The 16504-nt window shown below is 29.2% G+C and overlaps 1 protein-coding gene across 1 annotated transcript; it reads right to left on the bottom strand.

Moving 5' to 3' along the window:
• Window positions 1-1224: 1224 nt before the first annotated feature.
• On the bottom strand, window positions 1225-2576 carry LOC123903884 (ethylene-responsive transcription factor ESR2-like). Its single transcript, XM_045953570.1, has one exon. The coding sequence runs from the start codon at window positions 2494-2496 to the stop codon at window positions 1426-1428; it is 1071 nt and encodes a 356-aa protein (XP_045809526.1). The 5' UTR covers window positions 2497-2576; the 3' UTR covers window positions 1225-1425.
• Between the last annotated feature and the right edge of the window lie 13928 nt (window positions 2577-16504).

Raw genomic sequence — 16504 nt, 5'->3', positions numbered from 1 at the left:
ATAATATATAACAAGTTATCGCCCTCACTTGGCAGCTGAATATTCTTGTGTGTTTTGTGCCACATTTGTTTGTAATTTGTGAATTCTCTATTAATTCAATTGCCGAACATAATTTTTAGGTATTTCGGGTAGGTGTCGATAATCTTTCACGATCCCTATTGTTTATTTTTTAGTTCCTTATTAACATTCAATTATGGTTTGACATTCAATGGTGTGTGTCTCATATATGGTGTGTTACTAAATGGATTAATCAATCATCAAGTTTAATTCAATTTGAATTTTATCAATCTATACACTAATAAATTGGATATTTCACCATCTATCAATTTTCTTCAATTTGCACGGTATAAGTCACATAATAGGATTTGCTGCTGTCAAAATACACACCACTTTCACACTGTTTTACATCATGATTGTCTGATTTTAAAATGTATGGTCGAAATTGTTTAGAGTAATTTCAAAACTGCATTAATCTGAACTGTTTAATCTATCATCAACGGTTGAGATTTAAAACCGTGAGAAAATTATGTGCTTTTAGTAAATTGTAATCCATAAGGCACATATGAAACTAGTTGCAAGTATTAATGGTCCATTAATTATGATCAAAGTATGAGACAACTTGGCCCATATGGCTTATTATAGGCATAGGTAGCACCAAGCTTATTTGAACAAACAATCCTCTGTCACTCCAAAACAAAAACTTGCACTTGCACTTGCACAACCAATATTTTTTATTCTTCTTCACTGCCCAAGTATAGTAACTAAAAATCTTCACATACTGCATGTTGTTTCGTCCTTTAACTAAAAATCCTCACCCTGCAGCTTCTTCTATTCACACTTTTTCCCAAAAACACACTTCAAAAACATTGAAATACAGTAAATAAAATTCCAATTTCCACAACAATTCAAAGAAGAAAAGGACAACACAACCAGGCATTACTCAAACCAGACCAATACATTCTCCAATTAACAAAAGCATGAGAATAAAGTTGTACTACTTATGCAACAAATAAACAAACTTTTCTAGTTCCAAGGTCAACTACATAAGTCATCATTATTTTAGAAACTGAAGACAAAGCAAGAAACTCACTTTACTCTGAGTTTGTCTTTCTCATTAACCCCTTTTCATCAACTTTTACATACCTTCAGAACAGAACAACAAAATAAGGCATAAAGTAATGAAAAAGGTAAAAACCATGCTTACCCAAAACCATTCATAAAATATTAATATTACATTATCACTTTTTTATAAGATTATCCAATATTGCTTTTCAGAACATAGTAGCTGGAAGAAGGATAAAGTACATAGTGGTAGTAGTAGTACTAACATAGTTTAACCTAGAAACATCAAAACCCTAAAAACATCAACATAAACAGAATCAACAAAATTAAAATACATAAGCTATACTAGTAAAATTCAATTAACTAAGCATTTTGCATCCTGAGTGCAAAACCATGAAGATACTCTTGATACTGAATAACAGAATTCTCAGCATGATTCACCGTGATTTGTTCATTCCCAACTGGCAGAGACTGAAAAGTACTAAACCCATTATTGAAATTCTCATACTGCTGCATATTAAAACCATTTTGATCAAACCCAACACCTAAAAATTCATTCTTTGAAAAACCCTTTTTGATATCAAGCATGTGATCATTCACAGGTGCAGTTGAAACAAAAGGGTCAGATAAAGTCACTGTCTTTGGCAAAATCTCAGTTTTAATCTCTTGTTTAGGTTTAGGTAAAAACTTATTCACAATCTCTTCCAATAAACCAGAATCAGAAGATTCTTTTGGGAAAAACTCTGAATCTTCATCAGCAGCAGAAATTCTGTTCCCATTATTCCCATCTACACCACCAAAAGCATTGTTGCTCATGTTGCTATTTGCACCCCCTCCACAAGAATTCACCAAACAACAACCTGGTAAAAAAGCAGAACTACTAGAATTAGAACAACCTTTGTTGTTGTTGCAAGAATAAGGAGAATTGTCATGGAAGTGATTATTTGAAGAGTTGATGAAATCACGAAACAGAAGCATGTCAACAGGAGTAGCATGTTGTTGTTGTTGTTGTTCGGACCAACTACAAGTTGACACGTGGCGGTTAGTTTGAGAATGTTTAGGGAAGTTGAAAGAAGGGAAAGTGGTGGTGGAATGTGGTGTTGGAGGAGTTGGGTAAACGAAATTCGTGCGAGCTTTGATACCACGCATGGCACGTGCGGCGCAGTCATAAGCACAAGCGGCTTCTTCAGCTGTGTCGAAAGTACCAAGCCAGCGGCGTTCTTTAGAAGCTGGGTCTCTTATTTCAGCTGCATAACGACCCCATGGTCTGCGGCGTACACCACGGTAACGAAGTGCGCCGCCGTTGCCGGTGGTTGTTGTTGTTGTTGTGTTGTCGCGTGATGTTCTTTTGGGTTTTGGTTTTTTTGTTTCGAGTAGGTCTGGGAATGGGACTGTTGGGGAAGTTCCGTTGAGACGGTGAAGTGCTTCTTCCATTGAAGAGAATGAAGTGAAGTGAAGATGAGAAAGAATAAAGGAGTTTTGAGAGATGAGAATGAAAATGGAAGAGAAAAGTTTGGTTCTTGAATTTGGTGTTGTTTGGGGGTATTTATAGAGGTTTGAGTTGAGTTATAGTGTGGGATGGATGGGTGAGTTATTGTACGCATCAACTAAACAAGATTTTTCCATTTTCTTTTGTTTTTATTTCTACTTGTGAAAGAGAAAGAGAGAGAGAGTGGATGTTAGGAAAGTGATTGATTTGATTATAGAGTATACTATATCCAACAACATATATATCTATGTTAAACTTTATCAGGATCGGTTTGATCTGTAAAATATATATATTTAATTGAATAAAATAGTATACTATAGAATAATATATGATAAAATTTAAGGTATCAAATAAATTTTATTTTGTATAATATTTGATAGGTAAAAAGGTAATTTTGTTATTTTAGATAAATTGTGTAGATGATGGAAAATTGATTCCATGGTGAATACAAATTTATGTATGATACAATGCAAAACTTGTCTCACTATATTTATTAGACAAAAATCATTATAACATGTCCTACATAATAATGTTAATCATATTGAATATTTGAATTTTACATATTTACAATATTATAATATTGTTAAAGGACATGGCTCATTTACTAAATAAACTATTGGTTTTGTTTCTTTCTCCACACAAAGTGAAATATAATGTTATTGAAATAATATATAATTATAATAATAATAGCACAATTGGAAAAAAATATCAATTAGCTTAGATAACTTATATCATATGAACTTATAATGAAAACTTATAAACTAAATTTGTTTATAAATATGAAATGAAATACTTCATCCGTCCTAAAATATAAGGAAAAATATGTCAACAAAAATGAATGTATTTGGTCTAAATTCTTAACAAAATACATTAATTTTTTTTTACTCATATTTACTTATATTTTGGCACTGATGAAGTAAGATGATTGTGGTAAAATTAAGATAAAATGATAAGTTGTAATCCAACTGTATTAGGCCTATATGGGGTGATCGCATGTTTTGGTTTTTGGCTTTAGAAAATTTCCACAGCTCAAAAATTTGATTTTTGTTTTTGAAAATTTCAAAACATAAATACACCCAGAACAAAGAGTCTTAGACCATCTCCAATGGTATAGTACCTATTAGGTACTCATGGTACTTATTAGGTACTACCATTGGAGCACAACACATTTTAGTACCAAATAGGTACCACTTCTCAAATAAGTACCCTCTCTCTCATAGTACTTAATAGAATTTGTGGGACCCATTTATAAATATGTAGAATTATTGATGAAATGTGTAGTTATTTGTGGGACCGGTTTAGAATTTTTTAAGATGTGCTGGGTTGGAGAGATTAAGTACTTATTAGGTACTATTATTAAAAAATTATAAATGAGTGATGTGTACATGCGGGACCCACTTAAGTACCCAAAATTGGATTTCTCCATTGTGGATGCTCTTAGATTCTTAGGGTGCGTTTGATTCGTAAAACAGCAAGAACTGAACAGAACAGCACAAGACATAACACGATAATATAGAACAGGACAAAACTATACCAGAAAGATATAAGGCGATAATATTTTTATATTCGAAAATTAAATGGGTATTTTCGTATTTTTTATAGTTGTACTGTGAACAAAAAGTTGTCCTGTGGTTTAGTGAGAGACAAAAAATCTTGTTTTTGTCCTGTCCCTTGCTACCTAATTTGTCCATTCTCATAATCAGTTTCAAATCAAACAGAGTACAACAAAAATTGTTCAGTCCTGTCCCCTATTTTTTAGCAGTTCAAACGCACTCTTATTGCATCAAAATAAACTATCAACAATAAATTAAAAAAAAAAAAAACCTTCATTTTTTTATAAAAAATGATTTGATCAATAAAAATTGACTTACTTAATTTTGGCGGATTCTAGTGTGGGTCACTGCAACATGTCTCCCACTGGTGAAGAGTTATTTTTACCGGGTATTACAGGTTGCTCCTGTTTTTTTTTTAAGTAATTATTTTTTTTCATCATCATCTTCTTTTTTTTTTTTTTTTGACATCATCATCTTTGAGTCTTATTATCCAAAATCACTTTCAGCAAAATCCAAATCCAACATCACTTTCTCTGTAAACCCAAATCTCATATATCATCATCATCGCAGCAAAATCACTTTTCTATGTGAAGCCTTGTTGCAGCCAAGTGTGAAGGGGCAAATTGCAGAAGGCGCAAAATCAATTTCTCCTTAAATTAAATTCATGAAGTGTTTTATTTGTCAAAAAATAATAATCCATGAAGTGTTTTATTTGTCTTGTAGAGAAAAAGAAAAAGAAAAAAAAAACGTTTCTGAAGCTTTTTGAAATTTGGAATTAAGCTTTTTCAAAGTTGGACTTCATAGAGATGATGATGAGATCTGAGTTTACTGAGTTCATCTTCTTCCTGTTTCCCTGATTTTTGTTTTTTGGCAGATTTAAAAAAACAATAACGAATCATTTAAGTATTTTCAGTTGGTAAATGTAAAAACATATCATATATTTCTTTATTTTAAATTTTTTATAAAAAATGTTATTTAATTTAAGTGAAATAGATGATTTAAGTAAAAGTAAAAAATTAAATTTGCTATTATACTGTAGAAATAAGTTTACTGTACTTCATCTAAGCCGTTTACTAATTTTCAGCACATCCTATGATTGAAAGTAAGTTTCGACCGGTGAGAGACATGATTTGCTCTCTCATGCTAGCCTTCGCCTTGTTAATTTATACTAGTAATATAAAAAAATATTACTAATTAGGATAAAGGATTAGTATCTTTTTGTCATGTACTGTAAGTTAAAAATATGGCAATGTGAAAAGAACACGAAAACGTACTAGTAATAATTACGGTTTAGAGACAAAAAGAAAAATCCAAAAGTTTATACATAAACGTGTTTTATGTCCCATTTTGTCTGTATTAAGAGTTAATAATCACTGATTTTGTATCGTAGAGTACAATACATTCTGCAAGTTTAAGAAGAGACCTTGTCTACTGTGCATGCATGACATGATGACAATTTTCTAATTTGTCATCGGATTAGAACAGTGTTGTATGGAGGAGGATGGATGATAGTTATAGTAGATAGATAGATAGATAGATAGGTTGTGATCTCAAATTTCAAAAAAAACATTAATACTATCCAATGAACTTTTTTGCGCATCTATACCTTAACTACTAGGGCTAGTATTAGTATTGCCGGACCACTATCGTCCTACATATCCGAAGACTTTTAAAAGCCAACTGTTGCCTAACCCCACTTGTCTCCTTCCTGCTTTTCCAACTCCTATTATCACCTCAATCAATATTATTATTATTATTATTATTATTATTATTATTATTATTATTATTATGGCACATGTTAAGAAAATAAAAATAAAAATCATTGAATGTTAATTTGTGCATTTTAACTTTTGAAATATTAAATCTCTTGTATCATTAAATGTTGAGTTTGTATATTAGGATAAATAAGGGTCACCCTGAATATTTTTGTTAATTTGTATATTAACATAAATACTCAACATTTCAAAACATAAATACACCCTGAATATTACATCTCATCAAATACATAATTAAACTACTACTCGTACTTAATAAACCAAATTAAATAAGGGTCTTGTTAACATGTGTATATAGGGCACATGATAAGGTATCTTAATATAGAAATTTAACATTTAATGATACAGGACATTTAATGCTTGAAAAGTTAAAATGCACAAATTCTAAGGTATAATTTCTATTTTTACTACCTTAACATGTACCATATATATATGCACATGTTAACATTCTCCATTAAATAATTACTAGTATGTCATAACTAATACTAGTAATAGGAGTAATCCAAATGTAGAGTTTCTCGCGATGTCGAGATGGATCTAAGTATTTTAAAGTTAGATTGAGACTCTTTTGATGTCTACTCCCTCCGGTGCTATATATTTCCTCTAGTCCTATATATAAGAAAATGTTAGACATCTAAAAAGTAAATCTTTTCTTATATATAGGACTGAAATGAGTATTATGTATTGGTAGTTGATCTTTTTCTTCTCTTCAAAGAAGTCTAGTATTCTCGTGATTGAAGTGTTACGTACGGTGTTCTTTTGTTTTGGCGTCGTTTTACTTGTTTTGTTTTATTGGTGTAGTTTTGGTATGATAGTTTTTATCTACCTTATTTTATTTTTCTTTGCCTTTTTCAGACTGTGGATATCTAATTGATTTTACTTCTTGTACCTATTTATATTATGAACTTTCTATTATTTTTTATCGTAGATACAATATTATATTCGTTTCGAAAAGAAAAACTAATAATCCAAATTTATATATTTATTTGACAAAAAAAAAATTATATTTACCACTTGTTTTTTTTAAAATTTTGGCAACAACAATAAAACAGTGATAACTAATAATAAGAAATAATTTATAACGTGATAATTTTTATTTTTTTTTTGAGAAACATAACGTGATGAATTTACATTAGATAAATATTTTCTTGCAAAGGCAAAAAAGAATTTATTTTATTAATCTAACACACAAAAGCAACAGTTCAAGGTGTGCCTTACACAAATGAGGAGAGAAGCTCCCGTACAGTAGAAAGAAAACAAAACATCTCTCAAACTAGAGAAATTCTTTAATAGCTACGATCATAAATATGATTTGTTGGGCACATACCCAAAATACATAAATATAAAAATAAAAAATAATTAAAGTAATATAATTTGATGTGACAATTTTATTTTTCTTTTAATTTTTTGATTTATGTGTGTGCACCTATATTTTGTGTCTAAACACTTGTGCCTAAGCAAGTGTTGCTCCTCAAACTATAAGTATTTTAATTCTCACAATAAATCAACTTATATAATTTCTCCTAAACTTAAATATAATAATCAAAACGGTAGTCATATTTTTTGGATTAAATTATAAATAAAATCTACATTAACTAATTTCACATTATTTAATGTCATTATCTCAAAATATCATTCAATAAAATAAATTTCTATATATAAAAATAAATTCTAGTATAGAAAATAAATTAATTTACGATTACATCGATCAGTTAGCCATTTTTATCCATGTGCATGCTTTTTTTATTGATACATCAGAAAATAAAATAAAAGGGAAAAGTATACTACGCTCGAGCAAGCAACACTTAAAGTATCAACTATTAAAGTACAGCTAAATTGAGGAGATCAACAACTATATGTCAAATTTTTAGAGAGACATATGAGATAGCGTGGCAAGCCAATTTACACATTTGTTGTCGTTTAAAAGTATGATAAAAAGCGATAATCCAATTTATATTTTTAAATTGTCAAATTTCTTTGATGAGAAAAGCATAATTAAGCATGGAGATGAGAGGTGTTGTATTCTACCAAACCAATTGCAATCGTAAAATCTAATTCAATAACCACATTGTTGAAACATTGGTTCATTACTAAGCAAAAATCATTGTAATGGGCATGAAGCTTAAGCTAAGACATACGAAACAATCTCAAGAAATCCAGAAAATCCAAGTAGTCCGTTACCCATATTGCATACGTGTTTAATTAGCTAACAATTCATGAATTTAATTAAGATGTTAGTTTAATAGTAGAAATGTAATTTTTTATATTTCAAAAACATAATTCAAACTACAATAAAAAAAAAATGTTTAATATGTATTACCTTGTTTATTTTTTAGTGTCGCAATTTTAAGTTTTTTAAATTCTTTTTAATGTTGAATTTATACATATTTGAATCTGATGTACTCTGTCCAAATATATGAATATAAATATAGTGATTAAATGTTGCTAATATTATTATAACATGATCAATATCAAATTTTTTTTAAGAAAATCTAAATCGGACCTTTGTACACATATACGGTTTATCCAACCTATATGTACACTCATATACAAGAGAGTGTTCAAACTTATCCTTAAAATTAAGGAAAATGCTAAACAGTGCTCCCGGGGCATTGTTTAAGGAACCAAATATAGTAATATCATATTGAAGTTTGTGCAGTCAACGCCTCGAAAGTCTAAAAAATATTATTTTCAATTTTAAAATTTCCTTTTTTGATTTCCTTAACCAGTGCCCCGGGGCACTGGTTAGCATAACCCTAAAATTAAATATGGATTGAAGAAAAAAGTGTTAATTTATGGAAGTGGTGATTTGTGACAGCTAAGAATACTTCAGTAGTAGTAATTGAATGCCTTCGGCTATTTCCAAGAGAGCAAGAAAGGATACAAATTTGGGGTGAGATAGGGAAATGAACCATACCTTTTTGGGTCGTCTAAAAGTTTATGATTGAAAAAGGTTTTCCCAACGACAAAAATAAAGGATTAGCTATGATTGAACTTTACAATTTTTAATATTTGAAACAAACGGTTAATTAATTTTACTAGCATATTCTCATATCTTCATTCCAAGAAAATAGTGGAAGCTAGTAGTTTAAGAAAAGACAATAAAAAGAAAATCATGTTAACTAGTGCCGTAAGCACACATGTTAAACTACCTAAAAATATAAATATAGTAGTATTTAGTGATACAAATAATCTAATGTTTAGAGAATTCAATACATCACAAGTTCAATAAAGTTTTTCCACATTTATCAGGGCACATGTTAACATTCTCCTAAAAAAAATGTATTTAGGCTCTGTTTGGGAAGAGCAATGAGTTAGCTTATAGCTTTTAGTTTATAACTTAAAAGCTCTGTTTGGTAACAATTTTTAAAAAAGAGCTTATAGCTTATTTTACTAGCTTATGAGCTTATATCTTATCATATTTTCTTCCAATTTTACCCCTATCATCTTATTTGAAAAAATTAAATATTAATTAAACATGTCTTTTTTATGTCATTTCATACTTATAAGCTAGTTCAACTGCTAATTTTACCAAACACTACAAATTCAATCAGCTAGCTTATTCGCTATAAGCTAAAAGGTAGCTTATAAGCTAACTGCTATAAGTCCATCCGCTATAAATTAAATTACCAGCTATCCACTATTTTTACCAAAGAAAGCCTTAATCTTTTTTTCTTATTTTTTTTGACAAAATGTATTTACTCATTTTTAATCATAGCTTTTATTCTAATAACTTAATGGATCATGCTAAACAGTGTCCCTGAGACACTTGTTAAACATACTAAAAACGAAAATTAAAAGATAAAATTAATGCTAAAAAATGATTTTTTTATGTTTTTAATGTATTAAATGCACAAGTTTTAAGGTAAAACTTCCATATTAGTATAATAAATAGTGCCATGAGGGGAGTGTTTAACATTTTCCTAACTTTAATGATTAAACTCACACACTTTTTTTGTTGTCAAGTAGCCTAGTGGCTAGAAATTCCATCTTTAAAACGCGGATAAGTGTAGTGTACCGTGGTTCGAACCCCAGCTCTGCGTATATAACGTGAAGTCCCTACCAATTGAGTTAAGCTCACGGGAACCAAACTCATGCACTTTAATATATATATATCATACACTTTAATATAAAGAAAGTTAGAAATGTAAAATTTCATATTCAAACTCAAGTTCTGTTTATATTCTTAAAACTACTTTGTACTCTATGTCCCAAAATAAATAACTTATTAGTTTAAAGATTTTCGATATTTAAGTTTATTATTATCTTAGTGTAGAAAATTTATTGAGAACAAATAATATTGTTAAATATAAGTGAAATTATTGTGTTATTTTTTGTAAAACTTATTTATCTAATTTTTTATGTTTCAATGACAAATAGTGATCCCGTATATATTTTTCTAATCGAAAATTAGAAATTTTATTAGGAATGTTGATGACAGTCGATTATATGATTTTTTAGTACTATTTTAGAGTAGTTTTAGTAGCAATTGAAGAACAAATGCAAGCAAATACCTAAAGTTACGAAGTTACTTAACCAAGAATGAAGAAAAGTGGAAAATGCACAAAAAATGGCAGAAAAATAAGAAATTGAAGAAGTCATCGTACTTACGATGGATGACCATCGTAGAACGATGAAGAAATACCACATCGTACCAAAAATGCCATAACTTGAGCTGCGATTGCCAGATCGAGGACCGTGACCATGAGTTGGAAAGCTAAGACAAAGAGCTACAACTTTTGTGTTGAAGCAAAAAAACAAATTATGGACTCCATCGTGGCTACGATGGGTTTCATCGTGGCCACGATGACAAGCAAACATGGCTGAAAACGCACAAATTATCGTACCCACGATGAGATTGATCGCAGCACGATGAAAGGCGGTTTAACAACACAGAATATATGAAGCAAATCTTCCATCGTACCACGATAAGATCCATCGTGGCCACGATGAGGCGAATTTGAACATCATCGTGGCTACGATGGATACGATGGGTCGTAGGAAAAAGCCCAAACCCAGCTGAAAAACTATAAATAGAGCTCTCCTCCTTCACAATTATTCATTCTGAAGTTCAGAGAACTATAAGCTCTCTAAGGATCAAAGGAGGAAGAGACAAGGAGGGCTAAGGAGCTCTCAAGAGAGGGAGACTCTCCCCCACCATCAGGAGACGAAACCCTCTCCGCAAGGAATCGAGGTTATTTTTATGCATGTTTTCTTTATTGCTCAATATGATTAATAGTAGCTAAGTCCATTTAGGTTAGGGCAAGTAGATGAACTCCCCTGGGAATGCTTGAGACATGTAATCTGGTTATTTTCCAAGTTTATATACAAATTGATATTCAATTATTATCTGTTAGTATATGTATTTATCGTTTTATATACTAGTATATATGATCGGCCGCATGTGTTGTTAGTACTTAGGGTCGAAGTGGATTTCGTGACACATCCAAGACTTCGTAAACAATGAGATACTGTAACCTACTTATATGAGACCATTAAATTCAGTATCTGCGGTTAGGTTTGAGATATTAAGAATCGCACGTAATTAAATTTTGTACTGATAATAGGGAAATCAGTTACGCTAGAGAACTTGTTAAATTAGGAACCTCTAAAGATAAGGATGCACATTAAAGGTTGAACTCGTTAAGGGTAAGGACACAAAAATAACGAATGCTAAACCTAGTTTAATTGGCTCAACCTAAACAGATTACAATAGAAGTAAATATAGTTATACTAAGTTTACTTTAATAGAAATTAATCTCTAGATAATGCTTCAATAGTGAACAGATATAGAGTCAGTTACCAAGCAGAAATATGAGAGGGATTCGAAAGCACTTAACCTACTTTTATCATCTTAAACTCTTTATTTTATCTCTAGTCTTATACTATCTAACTTTGTCTCAAAACATTTTCCAAACAAACAAAGCAAAAGCAAAACTATCATAATTCCTAACCGAAATTGGTAGCTTTGGCACAATCCCTGTCGAGACAATAACTTACTACTTTATTACTTGGTTGCGATTATGTACACTTGTAGAGCCACTATCAAATATCTAGGGTAATTTAGTAAATTTGATAGGAATTAACTTTATTTTATTATTATTATTATTATTATTATTATTATTAGTTAGTAGTAAACTTGGTAGTAATATTATTTATTTATTTTATTTTTGATTAAAAATATTGTTTATGTTTCTATTTCGATATTCTTATTTTTATGTATTCAACTTATTTTTCTTTATTCTTTCGATAATTTATTATTATTGACTAAACTGTTTATAATCTTTTTTTTCCCTATTTTTATGTATAGATTCCTTTTTTTTTTGTACTAATCTTATTCTTATTCTTTCTATATTTTTTGTATTTTTTTTATTTTGTATTTATCTTGTTTCTATATTTTTTTAGTGAAATTATGATGAAGGATATAAAATTTGTAACGTGATTAAAAGTACTAAGGATAAATTAATAACTTTGGTGGTAATCGATTTTAATATATTAATAATAGATTTGACTATCTTAACGTTCGTTAATGTAAAATTTTAATCACTAATATTTTAAGTTATCTTTTATTAGAAATTATATTTTTTAAAAATATTCATCGAAACAAATTAAACATCTAATTTATTAATATTTGCATTTACATATTACTATTAGTAAAAAATATATTCAAAGTAGATTATATTCACAAATTTAATATTAAGTCATTTAAGAAGGAGGAGTAACTACTAATTGAGTTGTGCATACTGAGAACCTCTTATCATAGTTTTATATATGGGTCATATGTTAACATATCTTTAAATATATATATTAAGATATTTTAATATATAAATTATGTATTTAATATATAAAAATTTAATTTTAAAAAAGTTAAAATATATAAGTCCCAAAAATTAATTTCTACATTTATTTTCTTAACCTATACTCTTATTCTCTCGGTTTTATATTGTGTAGTATTTCAAAAGTAAAATTATGGTGAGAAATTTGGGAAAAAATAATATATATTTTTTTTGAAGAAAAATTTATCAATTAAATAGTGTAGAACCCAACAAAAGACAGTACTAATAAAGGATGGAGATTTTTGTGCATGATGGTGTTTTGATAAAGCTGCTTTTAGCTATACCAGCTGATATTGATAGGTGATATTTTTATTTAAAATTAAAAACAAAATAAATAAAATTTTATGGGAAGTTGAAGATGAAGTCTTTGAAACCCCCTGTGATTATGAATTTGAATGATTACACTGGCGGCGCTCAGAAATTGTTCCTCCTACTTTGGTTAATTTTGGTTATTTACATTAATTTTATTTTCCATTTTAGTGAGGTTGATTATGCAAGTGTCAATATATTTACTGATTTGCTTGTTTATTTTTCTTTGTTTGATGAGAAAACCAAGAATTTATATATCACATGGACTTGTCTCATATTTAGGGGTTTATATGAAGATTTGTGAGATTATTTAGGTCCTGTTTGTTGATAGCTATAAACTGAAAAGTTGTTACTGCTTGTACTATTTCAAATCAGAAAAAAAGGACATAAAAATCGAAAACTTTGGCATGGCTTCACACGTTCACACCCTCAATTTTTGCCTAAATTTGTTATTCCTTTAACTGACTAATCTTTGCATTACAACTGAATTCTCTCAAACTAATGCCTTGCTTCACTTTCCTATTAGTAATGTTGATTACTCACTTTTCAACCTCATTAACCTTTTCAAGCTCATTACTGTAACACTTTTCATGTTACATCTAAAAATTTACTTTGTTTGACTTTTGCTTAGTCACTGTTTGGTTACATTTACATGGCTGGATGGATTTTCACGTTTACTCAAAATTATGGTAAGAATCTATGTTTTAGAGTGAAGTTACATGATTGTGGATTTGGATTCAATCTGAGAATGCAAAAGTGTTAAATCTCTTAGAAAGAATTTTTCCGTCCATTGTGATCTTACTCGAGAAATTATAGTCTTATAGCATTTGCACATAGAGAATACATGGTTCACACAAAAAGGCAGGCGAAATGATACTAAGACGACTATAAAATGATCACACTAAAAAACACGTACCTAATCATATAATTCAAATAATTGACAAACCACTTATAAAAAAAGAAGAGTTCCCACTTTTTTAGCCAAAAATCAATCCCAAGATATATTTTTTATGTGATCAACCACTTCTTCTATCGATTTTGTCTTTTCAAAGGAGATGGACTCATTTCTGGCACTCCAAAATGCACACACGGTTGCAATGGGAGAAGAATCTATATATATAATTCCTAGATAGTTCTCCTACTATTCATCTTAACCCTAATCCACATCACCCACTTACATCCAATTAAATCACATAATAATGCCACATCACTTCCTTATATTATATCATTTTCATCTCTATTTTTTTTTGTTTCCACATCACTTCCTTATATTATATCATTCTCATCTCTATTTTTTTTTTATATTATATCAATCTCATAATAATTAATAAAGAATTATGTTTCTCAAATTATCCAAAAATTGATGTCACAAGATGTTACAATTTTCTACATTATTATTGAATTATACCTCTCCAATTATCCAAAAATTGATGTCACAAGATGTTACACTTTTCTACATTATTATAACATTTCTTAGTGACAATGAAGATGAACATAGTTGGATTCTCTTTCAACATTTATCCCATTTAAATGTCAACCGTTTTCATAGAAACAACAAAGAGTTTATAATTTAGTCACACAAAAAAATACGAAGAGTGTATACATTATTGACTTAATTACATTATAATTTTAGAGAAGAGTGAAGGTTATGCAAAAAGTTAGGTTATGGGATTGAAATATATAATAACCATTATCATTATCATATTTCATTCAATTTTAGTGTGTCGCCTATGCGTTGCACTATTGCATTGGCTGGCGCACCCCACAAAAAAAAAATTCATTCAATTTTGATGGTCCGTACTCATTCTCTATACATATAGGTATATATATTGGTTGGAGGAAGTGATAAGTACATCACTTTTATATTATTATTATTATTATTATTATTATTATTATTATTTTCATTTTATAATACTTATTGTTACAATTTATACGAATAATTTTTCAACATTATAATATAAAATACCACATAACACCTGTGCATCGCACGGGTGTGGGACTAGTAATGAATAATTTTTTGTTAGAACCAAAGGAGAAAATATACCTTGTATCTTAGTACAAATTTTTCAATAGTGATTAATCATCCTTAAAATGACAATAGAAATTCCGTACTTATAACATTTGTAACGGTAAAATTAATATCACTTTGTTGCTTATGCATTGATATAATGCTTACTTATAGTACAAAATTATATGTTTACATATAATGTACGAGTTAGTCTTACCTAGGCAAAATATTTGGACACAAGAGTTATGCACACACAAATAAAAAAATTAAAAATAAAATAAAATAGTTACATCAAATAATAGTATTTTTTTTTCACTTGATGTGAGTGTGTCTAAGAAATACTCCCTCTGATTATTATTATAAGCAAAAAATTACTTTTTAGGTTCAATGAAAAAATAATGTATCAAGTCTATATTATTGACTAGATACATTACTTTTTGAATGAATATAAAAAGTGGTTTTTTGCCTATAATAGTGATCGGAGGAAGTAATTGGGGTAAGTATAATGTACTCCTACTATAGCATCATCTAGCAATCAAAATTTGTGACTATATTACATTACATGCATATAGAAGTACAAAACTAATTGTCATCATCCATAATAGGAGTAATTAATTAGGCTAATATAATAACTTGAAATTCAATTGCCATAACGTCCCTATTTTCACAAACAATAATATGACTCAATTGGGACCAGTTAATTAAATCTATGTGGTAGAAGGTATTCAATAATTGTTTTTAGTTTGGCTAGCCATGCATATATTGTTCTGAATTTTGGAACTAGGTCTGCGCGTAGAAACTATTTCAACCATAAATAGTAGTATTCGTTAATTTCTTCACTAATTTGCTCCAATTTTCACCTAAGTTTTTCTGACTTCTATCATCGAAGAAATATCACACCATAGTTTTAATCAATATCCAAAAGGATTTAGAGAGATGACATGTATAAGATATATAAGATCTCTTTTTAGTTTAATAATTGGTCTGATTATAACAAATGAAATAGTTTAATCCAAAAGCAATTTTTTTAATGATATATAGAATTTAGATAGAGAAACTCCTTTTTTGCTATTCAAAACCAAGTGTATGTTAATCCAAAAGCATGGTTAGTCCCAGACTTCATATTCATTACCATATATCTTATATTTTGAATTATAATGCAATGATATTATCTTATTTTCCAATAAATTCACAAATTAATTCACATCAAAATAAGTAACGTGTCACCATGTTTAAGGAAGAGTTTGATGGGATGAGAGCAATTTTAGCCATTAAAATAATTTTTGGTAAAGGTTTAGCATCATATCTGGGTAGAAAGTAATTCGCATCTTATTACATTGATTTTCAAATAACCTTGCATTGTTCTTTGAACTCATCATAACATAGATGGAGGAATTGTTTACATCTTTTTTCTCAAATGCATTTTAAAGTCATTCACAAAGAGAGTAATTTTTGGGCCGATAAAATGGCCA

The sequence above is a fragment of the Trifolium pratense genome, linkage group LG2, assembly GCF_020283565.1.
Source record: "Trifolium pratense cultivar HEN17-A07 linkage group LG2, ARS_RC_1.1, whole genome shotgun sequence".
Classification (NCBI taxonomy): domain Eukaryota; kingdom Viridiplantae; phylum Streptophyta; class Magnoliopsida; order Fabales; family Fabaceae; genus Trifolium; species Trifolium pratense.
The sequence above is the reverse complement of the archived record's forward strand: the minus strand, read 5'-3'. Positions and strand labels throughout refer to the sequence as shown.

Coding starts and splice junctions, on each gene's coding strand:
- LOC123903884 (XM_045953570.1), bottom strand. CDS start 2,496: ATGGAAGAAGCACTTCACCGTCTCAACGGAACTTCCCCAACAGTCCCA.